Below are 22,478 nucleotides of genomic sequence, written 5' to 3'. Positions count from 1 at the left end.
GAGTCTATACATGTATGTGTGTCCCTGGCACTGATTTCTGTGCTGCAACAAGAGGGTGTAATAGGAAAAGAAGAAAACAAAACAAATCCTGTTAGAAGTTGCGCCTACGTAGCAAACGCTGACCATACCTCATGCTCGCCTTTTGCCCATCCCCCAATTCTTCATCCATCAGCCCGCAATTCTGGTCGTCAGTGACGGCTTGGCCGGGCTCTCATCGGGCCCGCTGTCCTCGGGTGTCATGTCGCTGAACTCGGCTCCCTGGATGCGGCGCTTGGCATCTTTCTTGTCCTGTTCTGTGATCTCATCCTCGTTCTTGCGCATGTCTGGCGTCCACTGGGGCTCATTGACATGATGTCCTACTGACATGCCGACGCGGACCTGTGTTTCCAAGTCTGGTTAGCATCCGACGTGATCTTCAATTTGATCAAGTTAATACATGTCTCAAACGACTTACCAGAGTCTCAAGCGCTCCATTGGAGTTGTCCACAAGGTCGTCATCAAACTTCATCTTGCCCTCTTCAAAGAGCACCACCAGCGTGCTGCCTCCAAACTTGAAGTAACCCAGCTCCTCTGCCCTCTTGACCTCGTCGCCCTCGTGCCTGGTGATTACGGTGCTGCCTACCATCATGGCGCCGATGCATACAACCATGACCCGGCCAAACTCGGGGCTGTCAATTGGCACCACGACACGCACGTTCTCACCGTACACATCCAGGGCAGACCTGATGGCCATGGGGTTGACTGTATAATACTCGCCCGCAATCGTCTTTGGCTTGCCCAGCACGCCGTCCACCGGAATGTGGAAGCGGTGGTAGTCCTGCGGCGCAAGCCTGAAAATGCCCAGACCGCCTCCGTTCTCGTAGCGCTTGGCATCCTCCGGGTAAGCGTCACCCAGCAACCTCTTGATGGAAAAGTCGCGCCCCTTGATCCAGACCTTGGTTGCAACGTCGACGCGGTTGAACACCACGCAACGGCAATCAGCGGGGGATACGATGATGCGCGAGCGGTCGGGCGCCGAGCAGGGTCTTGCACCAGGCTTGAGCGCACGATAGAAGAACTCGTTGAAGCTCTTGAACTCGTCGATCGGCAGAAGGACCTCCGACATGTCCAGGTTGTGGAACTCGATGAACTTCTGGATCTCAGCCGTGGAGGCAGGATCATCGTATTTTTTGCCCTGCTTGATGCTAAGGCTCTTTAGGAGTTTCCGAACTACAAATGCCAACTTGTTAGTTACCACATTACACCCACCCTCCAACAGAGGAATAGTAAAACAGGTCCACAAAAAAAAACTTACTCCTCTTGTTCTCCATACTATTGGACTTCAGCCCCTTGTACAATAGCCTAATGCCCAGACGCACATACACACTCATCTTCTCTTCGTTGATCTGGCCCGTCAATCGGTCTTGGACCAAGATGTTGGCCGAGTTGGCACCGAGCTTGTAGCCACCGTACGAGATTTTGGTGATGACCTTGGAGTACCACTTGCGATGCGCCTGGCTGGCTGTAACAAAGCCTGCCATCATGAGGTTGTTGACCTGCCGCCAATCCTGGCTGGCACATGTCGAGATGTGCGTGATGATGTCTGCATCTTTCCGCCTATTGAGTCTAGGCTGGTGGCAGATGGGGCACTCTCTAATCATAACAACATGCTCCTCGCCGCGGTCATTCAAGTCGTCCCCGCGCTCGAGAACTTCTCCCTCCATGCCCGAGTCACTAAGTTCTGGCACCTTGATGGTGCTGTCCTCTGTGGTCAGAGTTGTAGATGATGATCCCTCAGCTGGGGTTGTATCACCGCTGCCTGACGTTTCTGATGCCGTGTGGCCAGGTACCGAAAGTAGCCCCTTGACCTTCTCGGCGTCCGGTAGTATATTCTTGACTTTGTCGCCAATTGTCGAGCCCGATTTGGATTTGGACAATTGATCCTCGAGGCAAAGAACTGCCTCGTCCATGGTGATCTCGACTCCATCTTCACCGTTTGCAGCCTTGTGGGGAAACCGTTGGAAGAAACTGTCGATCGTAGAGTCTCTCAACGTCGACCCTAACGTGTCGAGCATTGTAGTGAGCTCAACTTTGCTGATCTCGCCGCTTTCGTTGGCGTCGTATTGTCGCAGCAAAGCTCTCCAGAACTGCTGTCGAAGCGCTGGGTAAGGCATGTACTTGGCACGGATGTAGAGCACTGGGCTGTGCTTGTCCTCCCATTTTTCGAGATTTTTCATTTTCAACGGCAGCTCGAAGGACACGAAGAAGGGGTCATCGCTGTCCGGGTTCAGTTCTCCACCGGAAGTCGCCGCAGCAGAAACCGCAGCGGCCGCACCGGCGTTCTCGGTCGGTGTCAGCAGCCCAGAGTTGGCTGCGTTGGATTTGGCCACCGCTTCCGAGAGCATTCCACCAGCACCAGGCGATGTCGAGGGGGCCGCTGCAGCTTGCGACGGCGTCGCAGAGCCTTGGGCTGTGGCGGTAGAGGCCACCGACGGAGACTTGCTCAATGACGGCCGGCTCAGTTTAGACAGGGATGCAGAAGAGGCGGACCGCGACATACTAAGTCTCATGAATCGAGACCGCTTCTCCGGCGTATATTCTGGAGGATCTTTGAGCTCGTACAGACCGGTAGACGGGTCTGCCCTGGGAGCCTTATCCATGATTTCTTTGATGGGCAAGTTGACAGATGCAATGAAATCATTGCCCGAGAACTTGTCACGGTCTATAACGGTAAACGAGAAAGAATACTGCTGTTCGTGGTTCAAGACCTGGAAAAGCATCTTCTCGTTGAAAACAGGGTTCAGATTGTGCCGAATCGTACGAGTTCGATACGTCTTTTTGCCCAGTGAGGCCACCACAAATGGATCACAGTCGAAGCTAGTCCTGGTAAAGTTGTGCTCTGGGGGCAGGTCGGTGATGCTGCGAATCTCGAGGAAGATGATACCGACCACATCGGAACTGCTGTTGCTAAATTCAAACCCATTGTCCCTCTTTTTGCGCTTTAGACCCTTGATCCTGAGTCTCCGTTTCCTCTTCTCAATGACCTCGGGCTGGTTGGGATCATCAGCCTCTTCTGGTTCCTCGGGCGTCTCGTCGTCATAAATCTCATAGTCCTCGTCCCCGTTTTCCGCCCCGTCTCCTCCAAGATCCGAAGTCTGCCGCCTGCTGAGAAGGGGTGGGGACGGGGAGTTTCCTGAGCTGCTGGGTTTGCGCACCGGGGCCAACACTGGCGTGAGGGTTGGTGTAGGGTCCTTGGACGAAGCATCGGCCTCGGGCGCCGCAGCCTTGACGATGCTCATAAGTTTGTTGTAAATATCGCGGCGTGTGGCATCGCGGTTGGAGGCATCGAAGATGGTGAATTGCAACAAGACTTCTCCGGAAACTACACTGGTTTTCTTGCCAGGTCGCTTGCTCTTTAGGGGGTACCATTTCGGCGGCTGTTCCGTCTTCTCGTCCAGAAATATTTCCTCCAATGCAAGGTCGAACTCGCCCATGTAGTCCTTACCAAACCTGTCCTTGTCCCAGGCGCAGACGTCAAGGAGCAGGTGCTGTGCTCCGTTGATTGGAAATTCGCATTGTTCGTTCCATTCCGGGTTGAGTGATTTCGATACTGTCGCAGTAACGTGTTTGGAATCACCGCAGTTCAAGACCAGATACTATGATGGCCCAATCGTATTAGCACACATTCGCGTTTTCTGTTTTTTTGGTAGGTTGCTGCAGAGTGTCAATGGCTCACCGGATCCGAAGTTCCGCTCCTATCTTTTGCGGCCAAGTTGCGACCCTGTGCACCACACGAATGTCAGCACTTTTTTTTTTTCCCCAAAGTTGTTCGAGTTTACCATTCGGCATTGCGAATAAACGCAAGCCCTTCCTTACCCTCAAAATAACAACATTCAACACCAAACCTGTCTCCCTGCGCCCCTCCGGGCTTGCTGAGTCTCCTTTGTTCCTCATTGGACTGGTTGCCCTGCTGTTGTTGCTGGAAGCAGTGTTGGAGATGGATGCGCTCGACTTGAGCCTGCTGGGAATTATTCGAACCATATTGGCGACTGGGAGGGAGGGGCCTGGGTTTGGTGATGACAGTGGCGTCTGGCAGTGGGTCAGGCCTGCTTGTGGTGCTCAGCATGAATTGCCGTCACCACTGCGACAAGGATGGGATCCTCAATCCCAGGGGCGCAATTGGCAAGGCTCGGCTGCGAAAAGGAATGTGGTATATCGAGGCACGGAAGCACACGCGTCCTGGCGGTGTTCGGCTCTGGATCGGGTCCAATTGGGTTCGAGGTTGAGGCCGTTTAGTAGTGTAGGGCTTGGCTACAGCGGTAGCTGCAGCTTGGTCGCGGTTCGGCGGGTTCTTGGTGTTGATCGGTACAGATGTCGAAGATTGGCTCGATGATAAAATTATGCACGTGTTGCCAGTGAGTGGAATGGAGGACGTCACAGGCAAACAACAAAACCCGGCTGCTTCTTCTTTTTCTATTGCCTTGATTTTTCTCTTTTCCCTTTTTGAATTTATTTTGGCTTCGCCTTGTCCTGAAAAAGAACTCCCGTCAGTTCCGAGGCCAGGAGGTGAGCTCGCAACTGAAGCTGGAGATCAGCAGCGGTGGACACACAAGTACGAACTTGTACCTGGTATCCAATACCTGCTTGTCTTATTACTCGTGGTTGCTGGTACTTGGGGTGCCCAGGCCAAAACCAAGGCCAAACTGGCAGATGGATGAGACTCTAAAAGAACGGGGTTGGGTAAAGTACCGACCGTATAGGTAGGCTGAACGGCCGACGGCGGGGAGCTTGCCTGTTGCTGGTGCTGGTGCTGCGACACCCGAAAGCTTCCTACCTACGAGGACGCGCAAGTGTGGGGAAAGGAAACGGTATATGTGGATCCGGGCAAGGCGATGACGAATGCAACTTGGCTGTGTGTATTGTGTGAAATATTTTCTTGGCACGGTCTTAACTTCGTCTTTTGTTTGATTTTGATTTTTGTTAATCCCTGAGCATGGAGGGCGGAAGGAGGAAAGACGAACACAAAATAGTAACAAAAAAAAAAAAAAAAAAAAAAAAAAAAAAAAAAAAAAAAACTAACCCAAAATCAGTGAGTAATTGACTTTGTTCACCTCCTCAATAGAGGTTGAAGCAAGCTTTGATCGATAACACAGCCAAAAGGATCGAACACGACGAGCCAACGCAAGGCGCCCCGGCGGGGAATCGTGGGGAAGAAGTAATACCTTAGGGACTCAGGCTGAGCCGTTGCGGTGGACGTGTGTTCTCCTGGACTGTACAGTAAGTACACAAGAGATCTTTTCTTCCATGTCCATGCTCAGCAGGTAAGTGATTTGGTTATTCCAACTCAATGGGCTTGAGACGATGACATTGTTACAGGAATGAGCTAGACTCATGCCTAATGTACGTAGGTTCAGGTTTCGGTCGGATCAGTCAAGCTCCAGGTTCTCCTTTCATACCGAGTTAATGTTATGATGCTGAATTGAACCAAGTGCGCTAATAAAGGCTGGGCTGTGGCACACACCCGAACGCCTTGTCACTGGCCTGTAGAGGAAATAGAAGAAAAAGATTGCCCACATCCTTCCCCATCTGCTGTTGGCCGAGGGCTGAGTGGCGTGAGCCTTAAAGGTGTCTTTTTAATTCTCCTCACCGTTGGTTGAGGCCAACTCGGAGTGGTTTGTTGTTCATGCTGATTTGATGCTGAGCCACCCAGGTGCTTCAGGGTGCTGATACAAAGGGGCAGGTACTGCTTAGAGCATTTGATTTTGATTACCAGCAATCTCCTCCTGGCTTACCATAGACTAGGCACCTGCATCAAAAAGCGCCGGTCAGATTGCTGCCAGGCCTAGGTCCGCCAGGAAGTATCTTTTCTCATTTTGTTTCACTCTGGTCCTGTCAACTTTACCCCTTATTTTTTTTTTTCCCCTAATTGTGTACCTCAAGAAAACCCCCTCAACATTGACTTGCATAATAACTGTGTTGAGGCAAAAGTTAACAGAACCACCCCCACCAATCTTCTTTTTGCACCCACCGCATCACGCGACTAATCGGAAATGCTTCGCATGCGCAGCCCTGCCTGTACCTTGTCAGTCCCATACCAGCAGTCTGGCTCAGCGGTCATTGATCAAAATAGAAGTGCGAGCGATGTTACGATGCCAACCCGCCTCAATTTCCATTTCTGTCACAGCTTTCAGATCGGGTAAATCGCTCTGCACGAGCCAGACGCAAGCAGTAGAGGGCGCTATTCATTTGCGAAGGAATTAACAGATGTCCTTCCTCATTTGTGTCCCTAGTCTCTTTTTTTCTTCTTTTCCTTTTTCTGCCCTGCATAACCCCCCGCAGGGACGTTTTACTCTGTTCTAGGTGTCGCTATCGGCCTGCCGGGGCTTACTAGCCGGAAACCAAACGGGGGACTTAGCACCAACAGTATAGTAATCCCCAACGTCACTGTGCAAGGATGCCGTGCCAAGGAAATAGATCGCCCCAACTTCTACTGGGGGTTCTTTTTTTGGGAGATGGCAGCTAATAACACTTGAGATTTGTTATTTTTATTTTTATTTTACTTTCGTCTCTTGACCCTTATCCTGGTTGCTTTCGACAAGTGTTCATCCTTTCAACCCATCCAACTTCAGCTGAAGCTACAGACGAGGTATAATTACTCGGTAATTAGTACTACTTGCCTACGAAGGGCTTACGTCGCCGTCTCTGAGATGAGCAAGGGCAATTAACTAAAATCCTATTCGGTTTCGTGTTTCCGAGTCGAATCGGGTCAAAGAAGTTCAACGTTCCAAAACTTTCCGACAATTAGCAGTAGCTTTGCTGCGACGAACAAAACCAACGTCGCAGCTTTGATACGCTTGGACCAACACAACTTTGTCGTATTCTAGGCCCATCAACTTGATGTGGGTAGAAAGTCGCAGAACAAGTGGCAATCAGTCTGTTGTTTTTATTTATCGGTCACCCCCATCATCCGATCATCGCGCGCCATTCAGCCTCGCGACCTGATATCATTTTATTCCATTTTGCATGCGCTTGGTGCAGCTCAGAGATGGCTTGTCTCATCCATTCTGGAATTCACATACACAGTTCCCTGCGTTCGGTTCCTATCTCGTCACATCAATTGTGACTGGTACAGGGTAAGGCTGCCATACAGTCGCAGCCAGACGAGAACGAGACAAAGTCGCAACGACTGTATACCCTCAAATGCATGTTCCTACATAGTTCTTTATCTCTACAAACGTTGCACATGCAAGACGCCATGGCTTCCACCTATTAACATCGATATTCTGGTCTCTCCTTTGTTCAAAAATATGCATAGTCTGTGGCGGCCACGTCAAAACCCCGTGGTTGGCGAACGTTGTAGTCAAAAGGAGAATCGTCAGGCCATTGATAAATAATGGACTGCTCAGTTATTGAAGTTTTATATGCTCCTGTGTATCTCCAGGCCCAATCAAAGAAACCTCTCACTTTGTATTGTACTTATCCAAAAAAAAAAAAAAAAAACATCACCAATAAATCCGTGTCATCAGCCCACTTCCCCAAGGAATCCCTACGAGCAATGTCCATCTACAGTCCCCAAGACCACAAGTCTCACCGCTCTGTCCACGACCAGACTGAGGAGCGGCTCGACAGGCTCGAGAACGACGTCCACACACTCGCACGGTTGGTCTTCTCCGCCCGCCATACAGACAAGCAAGACAAAGCCCGCCGGGCCACGCCAACGCAGCAGCAGCAGCAGAAGGAGCGGTGGAACTGCCCGATCAACCCCTTTGACGCGCCTCCGACCCCCAAAGGTGACAGAACCACCTGGTCCCACGACCAGCCCATCAAGTTCGCCTCGCCCAAGAAGAATGAGCAGCGGCCGGGAGACGAAAGCGTCGAGGCCAAATCTGGCAGCAAGCAGTCGGCTAAGCTGCGCTGCTATCCCTTCCGGGTGGCTACTGCGGTGCTTTGCTCCATTGCCATCTGGCTGTTTCTTGGGGGAGACGCCGCTTTTGGCGAATTATATCGGGCTGTTGAGTGGCTGAAGCACATGTATGCTGAGAAATGGCTGGGAGCTTAGACACTCATGACGGAAGCTATTTTTAGAGAATAAGTGGCTTTATATGTTCACCAAGGATACATGCAATACACGGACGGAGCGTCGACTCGGCTGAACAGACTCTGTCGTGGATCATATCAGCAGCCTACAAGACCTCAAATATCAGCAAAGCAGTTCAGTCTTGTGTGCGGTGGTCATGCCAGAACTCGCAACATATGAGAGATGCCCGTATTCTGCATCACATACTACCAAAGTTCCTGCAACGGTCTATTTTGTCTTGAAAGCAATGCAATGAGACAAGGTCATTAAAATCGTAAATATTTTTGAACGCCTGATAGTCCCAACGCCGTCTTAACTTGACACAGTTGACACCTTGGCGCTGTATTTCGTAGCAGCCTTATCGAACAGAGCACTCTTCTCCTCCAAATCAACCAACAGCGGGTGATCCGGTGCGGTCTTCTTCAACAAGCTAAAACGGACATGCCGAAGCATTTGTCAGTAAGCCTCCCCCTGTTCACAGCCTATACAGAAAACGGAAAGACTCTTACCTGGTCTGCTCATCTGCATTAGCACCGGTAATGACCTTGAGGACGAGCAGGTTTGCGACCGTCTCGGCAAAGTTGGGATCCTTTTGCGTAGCCTGCTCCAGCGCGGCCTGTGCCTCTTCGGTCCGGCCGAGGTGAAGCTCAGCTACGGCCTGAGCGACAAGAGTCCGCACCGATGATGTTGACGCTGACTGTGCCAGCTCCTCAAAGACGTAGAAGGCCTGCTGGTAAGCCTCACCTCCCTACTCGCACAAGAAGTATATCAAGTCAGCATTCCATACTCAAACAGCTATGCTCTCGTTCGACATTGGAAATGGTAGGAGTTCGCGTACCTTCCTCATGCCAACCCATGACTCGGCCAGGTTCACCAGCAAGCTGTCTTGGGCCCAGCTCCGCGCGGCCTTTACTTCCTTGAATGCGAGGTCGTTGCGGTTCAGAGCAAGGTGAATATGGACGCTGAGAGCCACGGCATCGACTGAAGTAGACAGGGCCTAGTCAGCAGCAATTCATCCTCGTACAACATGCAAGGAAGATTCGGAAAACATACGGTTTCCTTGTTGCTTGGACAGCAGCGCCAGCGCCTCCTCCGACTTGCCCGCAGCCTGGAGCACCGTGCCGCCAACAACCTGCACAACCGGGTTGTCACCGCTCTCCTCGGCCAGCTTCTCGACGACAGCGACGGCAGCGTCGGTCTTGCCGAGAGCCTGCTGGGCCAGGGCGCCCACGACGGCCAGCTCGGGCTCCGACTTGCCCTTCACCTCAGCCAGGACATCTTCCGCCTGGCCCAGGGCGATGCGGGATCGTAGCTGCAGTACCTTGGCGGGGAGGGCGTTCTCTGGCGAGAGGGAGGACGTGTCGTAGTCGACCACCTCCTGGAACTGGCCCTGGTGGAAGTGGTTGTGGATGTTGATGAGCTCGCCCTCAGCTGAGTAGGGGTCCATTTTGGCGGGTTGGATGGAGCGGAGTGCTTTTCTTTCGAATGGATCGCGTTGGAAAACTACTTGCCAGAAGAAGAATCGTCCCCAAAAAATAAACACAAAGGGCTATAGCACAGTGGTATATGAACGTTGTCAATGTCGAATCAGTTTGTAACTTATCACCGAGTCCCTGCTATGCGATCAATGGTGGGGCGGTCTAACTGGCCAGGTAGGTCGGGCTGGACGCGGGCAGCGCCGATAAGTATAAGTGGGTCCCGCCACTCGAGAGAATCATAGTAAGGCTCAGAATCCCGACCTCGGCTTGGCGATGGATACTTTTGCATCCAAAGAGAAAGATCGGGAACGTACACAACGTCTTGAATATTTATAAAGCTAAAAAAAATTTCGATACGGAAGAGGCTGTGCCGCGAGGTCGTACATATAACAATAGATACACAAAAGCACAAAATGGCCTCATTACAGCGCATCCTCCGACCTGTGGCAACACGGCAGTTCGCCACCAACCTTCGCATCTCTTCCTGCTCCGCAGCAGCCGCACCCACGACCTGCTGTGTCGCCGCCGCGAGACGCTTCAACTCGACCAAGCCGGCAGCCCCAGATGCCATTCCGGACGGAGAGCTCGGCGTCGGCGAGCTGCAGGGAGCAAAGTTCCGCATCGAGCCCCTGCGCCGTGTCGGCGAGGATGCAAGGACTATGCGCGCCAGGCTCCAACGTTAGTGACCATCAAAAATCTCCAGTTCTCCCCCTTGCATCTCTAGTATGGAGGATTTCAAGGAGTGGAAAACAAGGAAGAAAAAAAAAGCTGACTGTGATCATCTTTCCTCTCCCGAATACAGGCCAGTCACGCGGCCGAGGCACCCTCGAATCCGAGCTTCTCCTTTCTACCTTTGCCAAAGCGCACCTGCCCACCATGAGCGTGGAACAGATGCAACAGTACGACCGCTTCCTGGATGAGAACGACTGGGACATCTACTACTGGGCCACCCAGAGCGAGGACGGCGTGGCGGAGAACGGCAACCAGAAGGCGCCGCAGGCGCAGACGCCCACGCAGAGTCCGCGACCCGGCGAGTGGGCCCAGACCGTCGGCACCTTCAAGCCCGCGTACAGGCCGGTGCCTTCGCGCTGGAAGGACAGCGAGATCCTCGCGCTCCTGAGAAGGCACGTCAGAGAGAGGTCTGCGGCTGGTGTGCTGGATGGTGGGAAGCAGCAGCCTCTGGGCAATGACCAAGCCCGTTCCGGAAACACCGGCGGCGGGATGGCTTTTATGCCGCCGCTGAACTGATTTGGGACACTGGTTGGTTTTTGATGCTTCGATCCAGTTGAACGTGTATTTATTGTATATCCTGTCCAATCATGGGTTTATAGACCTGTAAAAGATTTTATTGCCACAGACAAGTTGAAGCTTGCGGTAATCCTCAGTTAATAGCGATATTTAGTAAAGTCTGCCGTAAATGTCTTGTACAGTTGAACAGCATCATTGTTTCACCAATTGATCAATGTCATGTACAAGTTAGAGCAATCACAGGTCAATTGAGTTATTTTTTTGGTTTTTTTTTGTGGGAGTCCTCAGTTCGGGGTCCCCGACTTCCATCCCATCAGTGATGCCCGAGCACAATGAAGGCCAGCCAAACAGGCTCCAACATAACCTAGTTGCCCTGCCCCGTTTTCCTCCGCCAGGAAGAATCCCTCATCTTCCAGTGTGCTCATTGTCCTGAAGCATAAATGCCTGGCCCTCGTTGGGTCTTTACAATTAAAAGTTCTCTTTTCCTTTGTCCAGTTTTCCCCCCATGTCCCAAGGGACACTGCCAGTTCCGAGACTGCAGCGACCTTCAATAGCCGAAGACCCTAAATCCTTCGTGTCATAAGCTCATCCGCCCCAGCAGGGGCTGTGCTCATCAAAAAGGTGATTGGGTATCATTAAAACGTTCCTCGCGCCGCATTGCGGCACACAGTCGCAAGTAGTACCGCGTAGTCCTGCCAGACTCGTAGTACCCATGCCTCGGAAGAGTGAAGGAAAAGAAAACAATCATGCCAGTCTATCAGCGTGCCTCCTCTATGGTGTGCCTCTGAAAGTAAAGGCCGCACGACACGCCTGCGACCAGAAAGAACCGAGAAATCCACTTTTGTCTAATATGTAAATGCCACAAAACAAAGCAGAAAAATATGAAAATGTGCAAAAAAAAAAGAAAAAAGAGAAAAGAAAGGGAAAAGAAAAGCACAATCGCGACATGCGACATGCGACTCTATTCGAACACAAACGCGTGCTTCTTGAAGGTAAGAAAAGCAGAGACATGATCGTCATTAGTGGGGAAGCAACCCAGGGGGAACGAGGCTCGAGCCAAACATCCCTAGGAGCAAAAATCCCACATTCTTGTATCGCACCTGTAGCGCCGGCTGCGGCTTTCGTGGCCGCAACACTCCCCTGTGGTCTATGGGTATTTAGGAGTAGCGCAGTAAAAAGATGCGATCTATCGTCGTAGCTTGAAAAACAAAAGCCTGGGCGGAGTTGCCGCTCCGCAAGACTCAAAAAGCAGCGTTTGTCGATGTGATGCCGTCATCGCGAGTCGAAAAAAAATGTTGAAAATGCAAAATGTGCAGGGCGAAATGGAAATGGAAGGGAAGTGTGGACGGCTACCGCCAGCTGGACCCGATGATGCAATCCAGCACTTGAAATTGTTATCCCAAGGTTTTACCACCAGGACTGGCCGCCTCCAGGGTTGCCATAGCTGCCGCCGCCGCCGTAGCTGCCGCCGCCGTAGCCACCACCACCGCCGTAGCCGCCGCCGCCTCCTCCGTAGCCACCACCGCCGTAGCCACCACCACCACCGCCGTTGAAGCCGCCGCCGCCGCCGCCGCCGCCGCCAAACTTGCGGAAGTCACGGTTGCCGCCACCACCACGGCCACGACCACCACCTCCACGGCCACGGCCGCCACCGTACGACTTCATGCGGGCAGCAGTCTCCAGGAAAGGAGGAATCTCCTGCTTAGCCTCCTTCAGGATGTTAAGCAGCTCCTGAGCAACACCGCTGTTATCCTTCATATCGAAGAAAGCAGTAGCAATACCAGTGTTGCCGGCACGGCCGGTACGACCAATTCGGTGGACATAGTCATCAATATCGGTGGGGAGATCGTAGTTGATAACGTGGGTCACGTTGGGAATATCGAGACCACGAGCAGCAACGGCAGTGGCCACCAAGATGGGGCAGCGACCAGTGCGGAACATCTCGAGCGCACGCTCACGCTCACGCTGAGTGCGGTCTCCGTGAATAGAGGTAGCAGGGAGGTTCTGGTTTTGCAGGAAGTCCGACAGCTCATCGGCGTTGCGCTTCGTTTCAACGAAGATAAGGGTGAGGCCGCCGCCGTGGGTGCTAAGCAGGTCCAAGAGGTGGGAGATCTTGTCGTCACGGTGCTTGACCTCCATGACGCGCTGGGTGATGTTCTCGGAGGTGGAACCGACACGACCTACGGACAGGAAGATGTAGTCCTTGAGGAAGTCACGGGCAAGCTGCTGAATGTATCCAGGGAAGGTGGCTGAAAACATGAGCGTCTGGCGGTCCTGAACATTGGGCATGTCCTCGCCCTCGACAATGCGGCGAATTTGAGGCTCGAAACCCATGTCAAGCATACGATCAGCTTCGTCCAAAACTAGGTACTTGATGTTGCAAAGTGAGATGCGACCGCGCTCAATGAGATCGACAAGACGGCCGGGAGTGGCAACGAGCAAGTCGCAACCACGCTCAATCTGACGGAGCTGGCTACCAATGTCGGCACCACCATACACGACGCAAGGGCGAACCCACGACCTGTAAGCAAACTTGCGAGCCTCGTCGTAGATCTGAGAAACAAGCTCACGGGTGGGTGCCAAGATCAAAGAGGTCGGATAAGCCTTGCGCTGGCGACCGTAACCGCCGGGTCCCTGGTTCGTCGGGGGAATGGGCGAAGGGCCGGTCTTGAATGCCTGGGAGAGGATAGGGAACAAGAAACCACCAGTCTTTCCGGAACCAGTCTGGGCGCAAGCCATCAGATCACGGCCACCCATGACGATGGGGACTGAGTACTTTTGAACAGGAGTGGGAACCTTGTACCGAGCAAGCTCAATGTTGCTGATAAGATGGTCATCCAGAGGAGGGTTGCTGAAGGTGTAGACGGGCTCAGGCACATCGTGACCAGAAGCCTCAACGGGGATGTCATCATACTTCTCAAAGTTGATGCCGGTGTGCTGCTTCGACGGGTCGTCGGGGGTGCCAAACAACTCACGCTCGACGCGAGCGTTGACAGGACCAGGAATGTGCTTGCCGTCACGCCACTGGCCGTCTCCTGAGCCTCTAGCATAGCCGCCACCACCGCCGCCATGGCCGCCTTGGTTACCGCCATAAGCGTTGGGGTTGAACGAGGGACGGTTCCAGTTGTTGTTGCGAGGCGGGGGGCCCTGGTTGCCCCAGTTTCCGCCGCGAGCATCGTAGTTCTGGTTTCTATAGCCGTATCGCGTCAGAATAGAAGCGCGTATTTTCGGGATGAAATGTGAATGGAGAAGGGGCGGTTGCAGCGATTAACTTACCCAGCCCAAGCAGAGTTGTTCAAGCCGTTGTTAACTGAAGAAGGGGGCCCATCGTGACCCGGCGCGCCGCCATTCTGGGGTCCGCTCTGGGGTCCATTCATGCCAGGACCACCGACCTTGCCTCTCATATGAGGCGGAATGTAGGATCGAGGTCCGTTTCCAGGGCCGCCCCCACCGACGCTGAGACCAGCCATGTTGAGTTGATCAGCCATGATTATAATCTTCGTGTATCAGCCGAGATGAACTCAAATATCGTTTCGTTTCGTTGTTTGGGCTTGTTCCCAAAGAAGTTTCGACAAGAAATGAAGAAGAAAAAAGTGTTCGACTTGTAAACCGCAAACTGAAATGGAAATGAGAGGCAGTGAGGAAGTGGCAGCTTCCAGAGTGCTTCTCGTATCGTCTATTAGATTTCGGCAACGCAAACAATTAGAATGAAAGACGCCTTTGATAACCCTCCTGTGAAGAAAAAAAACAATCTCCAAGAGAGTGAAGGGAAAGACGACAAAAATGAGGGGATTTGTCTGGTGTAGATGATCGGATTGAAAAAATCCTTGCGCTTGAAGGAAAAACAGAAATGGAGGACGCAAGGAAATTTTTCGAAAAGAAGGTGAACTGAAGACTTTTGACGTGGGCCCCACTTTAAACCCCCCGTGAGGTGGGTGCGACCTCTGGTGGCGTGGCGCGCACTTAAGCAAGAACAATTTCGAGCGGGAAAGCCATGGGCAAGGCAGGAAGGCGCTAAGAGTCATTTGGTTGCGCAGATCTCGGGCAAAAGAAAAGAAATCTGCAAAGCAAAACACTACCAAAAAAAAATCCTTTGTCGTCATGACGGACCAAAAAAGAAATCGACAAGAGAAGCACATCACCTGAGGGAATGTCTATGCAAACCGGCTACCTGCTCATCTTCAAGATTTCTTTTACTACCTGCCAAAATTGAACCAGTCTACATGGCCCGTTGGCGCAGGAGCAGCGAGACACCCAGTCTAGCCCAGGAAAAAATTTGTCCCCAGTTATGTAGAAATCCACACGTTGTGTGCGTGCGTGTGTGTGTGTGTGTGTGTGTGTGTGTGTGTGTGTGTGTGTGTGTGTGTGTGTGTGTGTGTGTGTGCGTCGGTTGCTTGCCTTGCTGGCTTACTCTGTGGGCAGGTGGCAATTTGATCGAGGCACTGTCAATTCTGTTCTGGGCGTTAGGTCCAGTATGCCGTTTGCCGCTGCAGTTCTTTCTCTGCAGCAAATTAAGACTAGACTAAGCTGAGTAGCAAGCAAGAACCTTCGAAACCATGCATGGAGTTCTCCGGGCCGGCGAAGCCTTCCAATTACCACGTCTAAAAGCCCTTGATGAACAAAGTCCAAGATCCAGTATTATCAGAGGAAGATCAGACAAGACGGCGACCCTCGGTTGCTTATTTTCCCCAATCCATTAAGATACGGTGATATGGTACCATGGTCGCCTGCATCCATCTCAACTTTGCTTCTGCTGACTTGATCGCCCATCTGTGATCCGGAATTTGTGCTTGCTATTATTATCTTTAGCATCTCGAAGTGCCTAATTCTCATACCAATATAGATTGGGAGTAACACTCTGCCGCCTTCCGTACTTTCGAAGTTCTCCGACTGGCGCTGATGCAAGTAAGTCAGCCCTACGCAGTATCATGTTGACACATTGTCTGTCTCCAAAACAGACATCGACAGTTATCACATGAATGCCTGGCACGGTGGATGTGCCATATACTGGCTTATTAGAATCGTTGGCGTCACCTACCGGTGGGCTCAACCGAGATTTCGTTCAATGTTTAATTGAAACATTTTGCTTTCCTGGTTCTCTGAACATGATGGCGCGCGAGTCGAGATCATTGCGAGGTCAACCTTGACTTCTTGTTAAATATTCAATCACGAACGTGGCGTTTATTATCGCATAGACCAGGTGACTTTCTTTTGCTTAACTGCTTTTGCATGACATCCTATCCAGGTGCATATCCACCCAGGAAAAAAGCAATTGCAAGGTAAGTTAGCGGTCTACAGTGCCTGATTTGCCTGAAGAAAGGAGATAAAAAGAAATCCATACCAAGGTCGGTACAGTACCTACATACGGTACTCACAGACAACACGTCAGGAAGGTTCGGGCAGCCATTCCCGAAGCCCCAAAATCAAACTTGCACTATGCCAGTCGTCTAAGTGGGTCATTCAACCTCATGAGGCCAGGACGTGCGCAGACATCCCGACTATTGTGGACGATCAGGGGATTGATGTTTGTATTGCGACTTTGTTCGTGTGGAGAGGCGGCGGGGAGGCCATAACCCAATCTCTCTAAATGCCAGGCGCAGACAAGCAATATGAAGCTTAAACCTACGTAGACTAGTCAAACTAGTTCAACAACCCACCGGGTACTCAACCTACCGACAAACTGTCTTCAGTCTCCAAAGCAATCCAAAGAACAAGGGCTCGCATATTTGATCTCCAAACGATCGATTACTTTAGCAATCTAATGTCCACACAGCAAGCCTAGCATGCCGCCGAGACCAAGTCGCTGCCTAAACATTAGGTTTTCTGTAGGTATGCAGGTCAACCAGGCTTCAGCATGACACCCTCAGTGGCAATTCTGTATCCGGCCAACCGTTATTATCTGATGATGAGACGGACGCCACCAACCAAGGGCCATGACCAACCTTGTGCCTGAATGATGATAAACGTAAAAGGTGTTGCAACAATCCATGTCATCATATCTGATCGCACGGCGAAGACGATAGACCGTCTGATGTTTTGAGTCATGAAACCTCGGGCGAATTTTCTCCACTGTTACCACCCGGAGATGCTCACTCGAATGCAAGGTAGGTAGAACAACATACACCATGGTGTTTGTAACCACCACATAGAGACTGTTAATTATTAACGTAGCAAGCCCTATGATTGTTGATGGTTGATAGGTTCCAAGGTAATTCTGCATACTTGTCTGAAATAGTCAAATATACACTTTATTACACATAGATCAAACGCGACTTTTGTCATGACCGGTGTCCGTCCCTTCTTATAAGGCATACTGTTAAGGTAGACGACCTCTGTTGATCAAGATCGAGGTCATGCATCGCAAATTTATCATGTTAACAGCGCAATCCCTGCCCAGCCCTAGTATGCTTCACTATTTTGGTTGTAACATCCTAATACAAACATCATATTTGGCACCTACTATCCCTTCACTTGAATTTCCGGATTGGAGCAACCCACCACTCAGTAGCATCATAACTGGGCGTATTAACTTCATCATGATTGTCATTGATTTTCTGTCGCCGTTGAAATCCAGTCCAGTCTAAACCGATTCTAATAGTACAAAGCGCCTGCAGTCCGCGAAAATGACGTGAAGAAGGTGCCGGGGACTGGCTCCGATACACAGCTTCAAGCACTCTTGACAATCTTGTCATCGTCAAATTCGATGTCGCGGATTCCATCCTTTGTCACCGCCTTCACCACCATTCCTTTAAAGTCGATCGGTAATCTCCTCTTCAGCTCGTCGGTGCACATCGTCAGGATCTTAATACCCTGGTGCAGGGTGATATCGGGGTGATGATGTTTATCGAGGATGGAGAGGCAGTAGTACCTGTTGTTAAAAAAATCAACGGGGCGTGGTCAGACACATAACATCTCGGGTCACAAGCCTGCCAACTATCTTGCATGAAATGGGGGATCTTACTGAGCATATCCATGTGCGGCATATGGGACCGGCGCCAGAGCCGCAAGGTAGTCCAGCCAGTAGAGGCTCGGCTTGTGTGTGATGGGGTCAACACCGCCCAGGAGGAGGTTGACTGTGTATGGCTTCCGCGACCTCAAGCTCGAGGCAAGCTCGCCACGGACGTAATGCGCCAGTGCAGACGGTGAAAGATCGGTCTCATTACGCATAGAATAGAGCTTCGCGTTTGCCATGATGTACTCCGCAAATTGGACTGGTAACGATGGTATAACGCCGCGGTTAGCAGGCCAATCCGACTGGACACGCCGCGGTAAGAGGTGTCATGAAAATCATACTGGTGTCTCCAGGCTCGCCAGAAAACGCGATCATGGTGTGCTTGTTTAGTGGCCTCGTCTTGTCGTCAGATGCCTTCAGGACGGTGGCTCCCCGCATCGCCGCCTTGGATGCTGCGATCAAGGTGAAGTCCTTGCCCGTGATCCCCAAAAGAACCTCCCTAGAAGCTTGTCAACAACAGCAAAAAGGCACAAATTAATCGTCCGACTGACTTACATCTTGATTGTATTCTACGAAGTTGCGATTAGAGGTTGGGATGTTTTGTGTGTGTTGATTGCGGAGCTACGTTGTCCTGGCTGGTTTACTCGTCTGCTCGTGGAAGCTCCGTGATGGGGCCAACGTCCCCCAGCTCTTAGCATCGGTGACAGTCCCTCCAGCACCATCCAACCGTTGACGCGCACCTCCGCTACCGCCTGCCGGAACAACCATGGTGGGGCTGGCCCAAGCAGATGATCCGACCAGGCCACCCATGTAGCTTACAACCAATGGGATTAACTTAATGCCCCACCAATGCTTTCAGTGACTTTTTTTGACCGTACTCCCCGCCAAAAATTTCTCGAGCGACATGCGCTGGACCGCCTTCGGGAAGAGAAGGTAGAGAGAGAAAAAAAAAAAAAAAACCTCCAAAGATGCAGACGAGGTAGTATTACCACCTCCACCCATTGAAAGCCTCTCGACAGCAAAATGTCCTCTTTTTTCACTGTTCCTGGCGCTCAAAAGCGAAAACGTACTACAGCACCCGAAAATCCCAAAAAGAGACTTGCAACAAGCGGTTCCAGGCCATCGAAAGCTGGGGCGTCCAAATCAAGAGACAAGCCTAGCTCCGCAGCTCCAGCCAAAAAAAGGGTCGAACGTGACGAATCGATATCAGGCAGCGACTCCGATTCTGAAAATGACCAGGGCCAGGATGCGGATGATTTCGAGGCTGGTTCCGGTTCGGACAACGATTCAGAGCGCGAAGGGGAGACTGCTGCCGAGCGTCGCCTCAGGCTTGCCGAGCGGTATCTCGAAAATGTGAGGCAGGAAGTCGCTGCCGAGGATGAATATGCATTCGATGCCGAGGAGATCGACAGGGACATCATCGCCGAGCGGCTCAAGGAGGACGTTGCGGAGTCAAAGGGGAAGGTATATCGACATGTGGCTCTCCAACTCGACTACCCGAAAACATACCAGACTGGATTTCGGTGGAACCCCGAGAACGTCACGGGCGTAGCCACTTGCCCTCCTTACGCATACCTAGTCACAAAAGACATGTTCCTGAGTAAATGGAAGCTTCAGGATCTACCCCAATACCAGTGGCCGCAGACGACCAAAAAGAAGTCCAAGAAGCCCAGCGCGCCACCGAAACGACGACCGGAGAAGGTTGCCAGCCTTCGGGGTGATAGTAGGAAATCTAACGACAAGAGTTATCACGGGCACACGGGAGCGATACTAGCTGTGGCGGCATCTCAAGATGGCAAATGGGTGGTGACAGCCGGCGCAGACAAGCGGATAGTTGTCCACGACGCGGAGACACTTAAACCAGTCCGCGCCCTAACGCATCACCGAGACGCCGTGACAAGTTTGGCTTTTCAAAGGGGAACAAACCAGCTCTACTCTGGCTCGCGAGACAGGACGGTCAAGGTGTGGAACATTGACAACCTTGCGTACATTGAGACACTGTTCGGCCACCAGGATCATGTGGTTGATATTGATGCCCTGGCTCAAGAGCGCTGCGTCTCGGCAGGTGCACGAGACCGCACTGCACGGTTGTGGAAGGTGGTTGAGGAATCACAGCTCGTGTTTCGTGGCGGCGGCGGGACTACACTGAACAAAAAGAACAACTGCCCGGAGGGTATAGATCCAAAGTCGCTCGCTCATGAGGGCAGCATGGACCGAATCGCCATGTTAGATGATGAGCTGTTTGTAACTGGCAGCGACAACGGTTCCATCTCACTGTGGAGCTTACAGAAGAAAAGACCTGTATTTGTTCTTCCGCTAGCTCACGGTCTTGAACCTCCATTGGCCCTGGAGGCTGCCTCAGCAGACAAATCTCCAGACCCCAAAGTAATACCACCACCGCAACCACGCTGGATCACCGCACTACGTACAATTCCATACTCAGACCTCATCTTGAGCGGCAGCTGGGATGGCTGTGTGCGGATCTGGAGGTTAAGCGACGACAAGAAGAAACTTGAAGCTGCCGGCGTACTAGGACAACCCCTAGAGTCAAGCCAAGACATGAGTGCTTTCGATAAGGACAAAAGCAAGGGAACGGCAATTACAAATGGAGACAACGACACCGCAACGAACGACAACAGCAGTCACAGCAAGTTCATAAAAGGTATCGTCAACGACATATCGGTCTTTGAACGAGGAGACCGTGGCAAGGACGGCGTCTGCATTGTTGCCGCGGTTGGGAAGGAGCATCGCCTTGGGCGGTGGAAACGAATCAAGGGTGGTCAGAACGGCGCCTTTGTTTTCGAAGTCCCCAAGATTGTGAAGGAAAAGTTGTCAGTAAATGGCGCAAGTCACACATCAGATGATGACGATGAGTGAATGTGAGGCTTGTTCAGCTTGGATTTAAAAGCCCCGGCGGTTATACATGCTTCCTGGAGGAGGGGAGAGATAGGAAGTTTGTACATGTTGTTTCTCATACAGATATTAAAGGGATGGATTAGATTTGTACAAGATCTGCGCAGACTCGCCATATCATCATCGCATGAGCGCAACTCAATCTCACTACTACTGAGGTCCAGCTTGGACCCAGACCATGACAAATAGCGCTCTGCCTGCAAGTAATTCCTGAATAATTTGCGGCTGGGAAGCCATATCATTCAGTTCAGCAAATATCCCCGACAAGTTGACGCTTACAAGGCGCGAAGAGAGGGCGGGGGGACCTGAAAATAGCACAACAGCACGTGCAGTCCACCTTGGGCAGCCATCTGTCCCCGCGTGACATCCACGCACCATGGATGTAGTAGTAGCAGGCGCCTTCGGGGCATGCGATGGGGGTTTCACGAGCTTTCCCTTGTGGCGTTCGCTAACCGGAACCCGGGCACGAACTAGTCAGGCACGCTGAGGTGCAAGAGAGAACACACCGCCTCGCCCAACAAAACATGGGCTTTTTTTTTCTGCGTCTTGTGAGGTGGAGACTGACGAACCGTTATTTTCTCGTGTCGCCGTTGCATCGGATTATCCGATGACGAGAGGCAGAGACCTGTGAAGACATGCGAGTTGGACGAGGGCCCGCTGAGGGATATCACGCGAGCAAAGCATGTATCGCTCTAAGCTACTCGCTGCCTAGTTTTGGTACAACCTCAACAGCAAGTAGCAAATATGTAAAACAAACAACAACAAAAAAAAATTAATACAAATAAAATAAAATAAGTACATAAATAAACATTCAGTCGTCGCTAGTGATCCACACCGGTCAACCGCGCATGTTTCCCGCTTGTCTCGCATCACATGGCACAAGCAGGAACAGAGGCACATACATCGCGTGGGAAAGAGACGTAACTTCCGTAGACCAAACCCAACCCCCCACCCAACACATATGCAGGAGCCTGACAGCAACTCTCCAAGAAAACAATCACCTTCATTGGGGAGCGGCCGCGCTGCAGCCGGCCATCGGGTGACGGGAACTTCGCAATATCTTTCCGTTCGGCAACGAACGACAAAAGGAGGGGGGGAGTTGGTTCAAGGGAGGGGCCGTCTAATGCAATGCAGGAGAATCTGTGGCGTTTTTCATTCGTCTTTATTTCGGGATAGGGGGAGCGTATCATGCTGCGTGATCAAGCCGCTTTGCATGTAATTATGGTTGGGCGTTGAATATGCATGGTTGCGCGCGTGTTTTGCTTGGATTTATGCTGTGGAATTCTTGGATGAGAAAAGGGCAAAGGGGAAAATCGATGCATTCCCATGCGTCCACTCTTGATACGCACAATACCCACAAGTTACATAGTCCAGCATGTCTTGCAGGGCATCGACACCTGGGTCGTGTAACACCACATATGGTCGGCTCCTAGGTTGGGCACGTTTACATTTTCTGGTCCAGAGACGCCAAACTAACACAAAGGCATACATCATTTAATGTGGGACAGCAACCTCTTAACATCAGAGCACATATCGGATCAGCGTTGTTTCCAAGTACATATAATTCCGGAAATATCAAGCACTATCAAGAAACAAATACGGCAAATGGAAAGGAAAAGGTCGTCAAGAATAACCCAGAAACTAACAAATCGTAAAGGATAACATCAAAACAGAAACTTCCAGACTGCCCTGTGAAAAAGTGGTCTCATGAGTAAAGAATAAGGGAAAAAAGAAGAACAGCATCATTTGCGTACCATCAACTCTATGGGATATCTCTCGAAAGCTGACCAAGAAAAAAAAAAAAAAAAAAAAAAAAAAAAAAAAAAAAAAA

The 22,478-nt window shown here is 51.4% G+C and overlaps 8 protein-coding genes across 8 annotated transcripts; 4 read left to right on the top strand and 4 right to left on the bottom strand.

The window, feature by feature from the left end:
• Window positions 1-168: 168 nt before the first annotated feature.
• Window positions 169-4,020, bottom strand: PpBr36_01669 (uncharacterized protein; the record flags this gene model as incomplete). The annotated part of the gene is made up of 5 exons (XM_029888853.1): window positions 169-378; window positions 455-1,209; window positions 1,295-3,635; window positions 3,716-3,760; window positions 3,856-4,020. The coding sequence occupies 5 exons, from the start codon at window positions 4,018-4,020 to the stop codon at window positions 169-171; spliced, it is 3,516 nt and encodes a 1,171-aa protein (XP_029750959.1).
• A 3,514-nt stretch (window positions 4,021-7,534) lies between these two features.
• On the top strand, window positions 7,535-8,038 carry PpBr36_01668 (uncharacterized protein; the record flags this gene model as incomplete). Its single annotated transcript, XM_029888852.1, has 1 exon — window positions 7,535-8,038. One exon carries the CDS (start codon window positions 7,535-7,537, stop codon window positions 8,036-8,038), a length of 504 nt encoding a protein of 167 aa, XP_029750960.1.
• Window positions 8,039-8,368: 330 nt separating this feature from the next.
• On the bottom strand, window positions 8,369-9,503 carry PpBr36_01667 (uncharacterized protein; the record flags this gene model as incomplete). The annotated part of the gene is made up of 4 exons (XM_029888851.1): window positions 8,369-8,486; window positions 8,566-8,804; window positions 8,895-9,037; window positions 9,110-9,503. The coding sequence occupies 4 exons, from the start codon at window positions 9,501-9,503 to the stop codon at window positions 8,369-8,371; spliced, it is 894 nt and encodes a 297-aa protein (XP_029750967.1).
• Window positions 9,504-9,947: 444 nt separating this feature from the next.
• Window positions 9,948-10,782, top strand: PpBr36_01666 (uncharacterized protein; the record flags this gene model as incomplete). The annotated part of the gene is made up of 2 exons (XM_029888850.1): window positions 9,948-10,212; window positions 10,337-10,782. 2 exons carry the CDS (start codon window positions 9,948-9,950, stop codon window positions 10,780-10,782), a joined length of 711 nt encoding a protein of 236 aa, XP_029750968.1.
• Window positions 10,783-12,189: 1,407 nt separating this feature from the next.
• Window positions 12,190-14,270, bottom strand: PpBr36_01665 (uncharacterized protein; the record flags this gene model as incomplete). The annotated part of the gene is made up of 2 exons (XM_029888849.1): window positions 12,190-13,972; window positions 14,059-14,270. The coding sequence occupies 2 exons, from the start codon at window positions 14,268-14,270 to the stop codon at window positions 12,190-12,192; spliced, it is 1,995 nt and encodes a 664-aa protein (XP_029750965.1).
• A 1,841-nt stretch (window positions 14,271-16,111) lies between these two features.
• Window positions 16,112-16,369, top strand: PpBr36_01664 (uncharacterized protein; the record flags this gene model as incomplete). Its single annotated transcript, XM_029888848.1, has 1 exon — window positions 16,112-16,369. A coding segment is annotated over one exon (258 nt), but the record flags the coding sequence as incomplete, so codon positions are not given.
• Window positions 16,370-17,448: 1,079 nt separating this feature from the next.
• PpBr36_01663 (uncharacterized protein) lies at window positions 17,449-18,544 on the bottom strand (the record flags this gene model as incomplete). Its single annotated transcript, XM_029888847.1, has 5 exons — window positions 17,449-17,650; window positions 17,744-17,993; window positions 18,076-18,229; window positions 18,290-18,303; window positions 18,379-18,544. 5 exons carry the CDS (start codon window positions 18,542-18,544, stop codon window positions 17,449-17,451), a joined length of 786 nt encoding a protein of 261 aa, XP_029750963.1.
• Window positions 18,545-18,757: 213 nt separating this feature from the next.
• Window positions 18,758-20,611, top strand: PpBr36_01662 (uncharacterized protein; the record flags this gene model as incomplete). The annotated part of the gene is made up of 1 exon (XM_029888846.1): window positions 18,758-20,611. One exon carries the CDS (start codon window positions 18,758-18,760, stop codon window positions 20,609-20,611), a length of 1,854 nt encoding a protein of 617 aa, XP_029750964.1.
• Window positions 20,612-22,478: the final 1,867 nt, after the last annotated feature.

This window comes from Pyricularia pennisetigena, chromosome 2 (assembly GCF_004337985.1).
Source record: "Pyricularia pennisetigena strain Br36 chromosome 2, whole genome shotgun sequence".
NCBI lineage: Eukaryota > Fungi > Ascomycota > Sordariomycetes > Magnaporthales > Pyriculariaceae > Pyricularia > Pyricularia pennisetigena.
The sequence above is the reverse complement of the archived record's forward strand: the minus strand, read 5'-3'. Positions and strand labels throughout refer to the sequence as shown.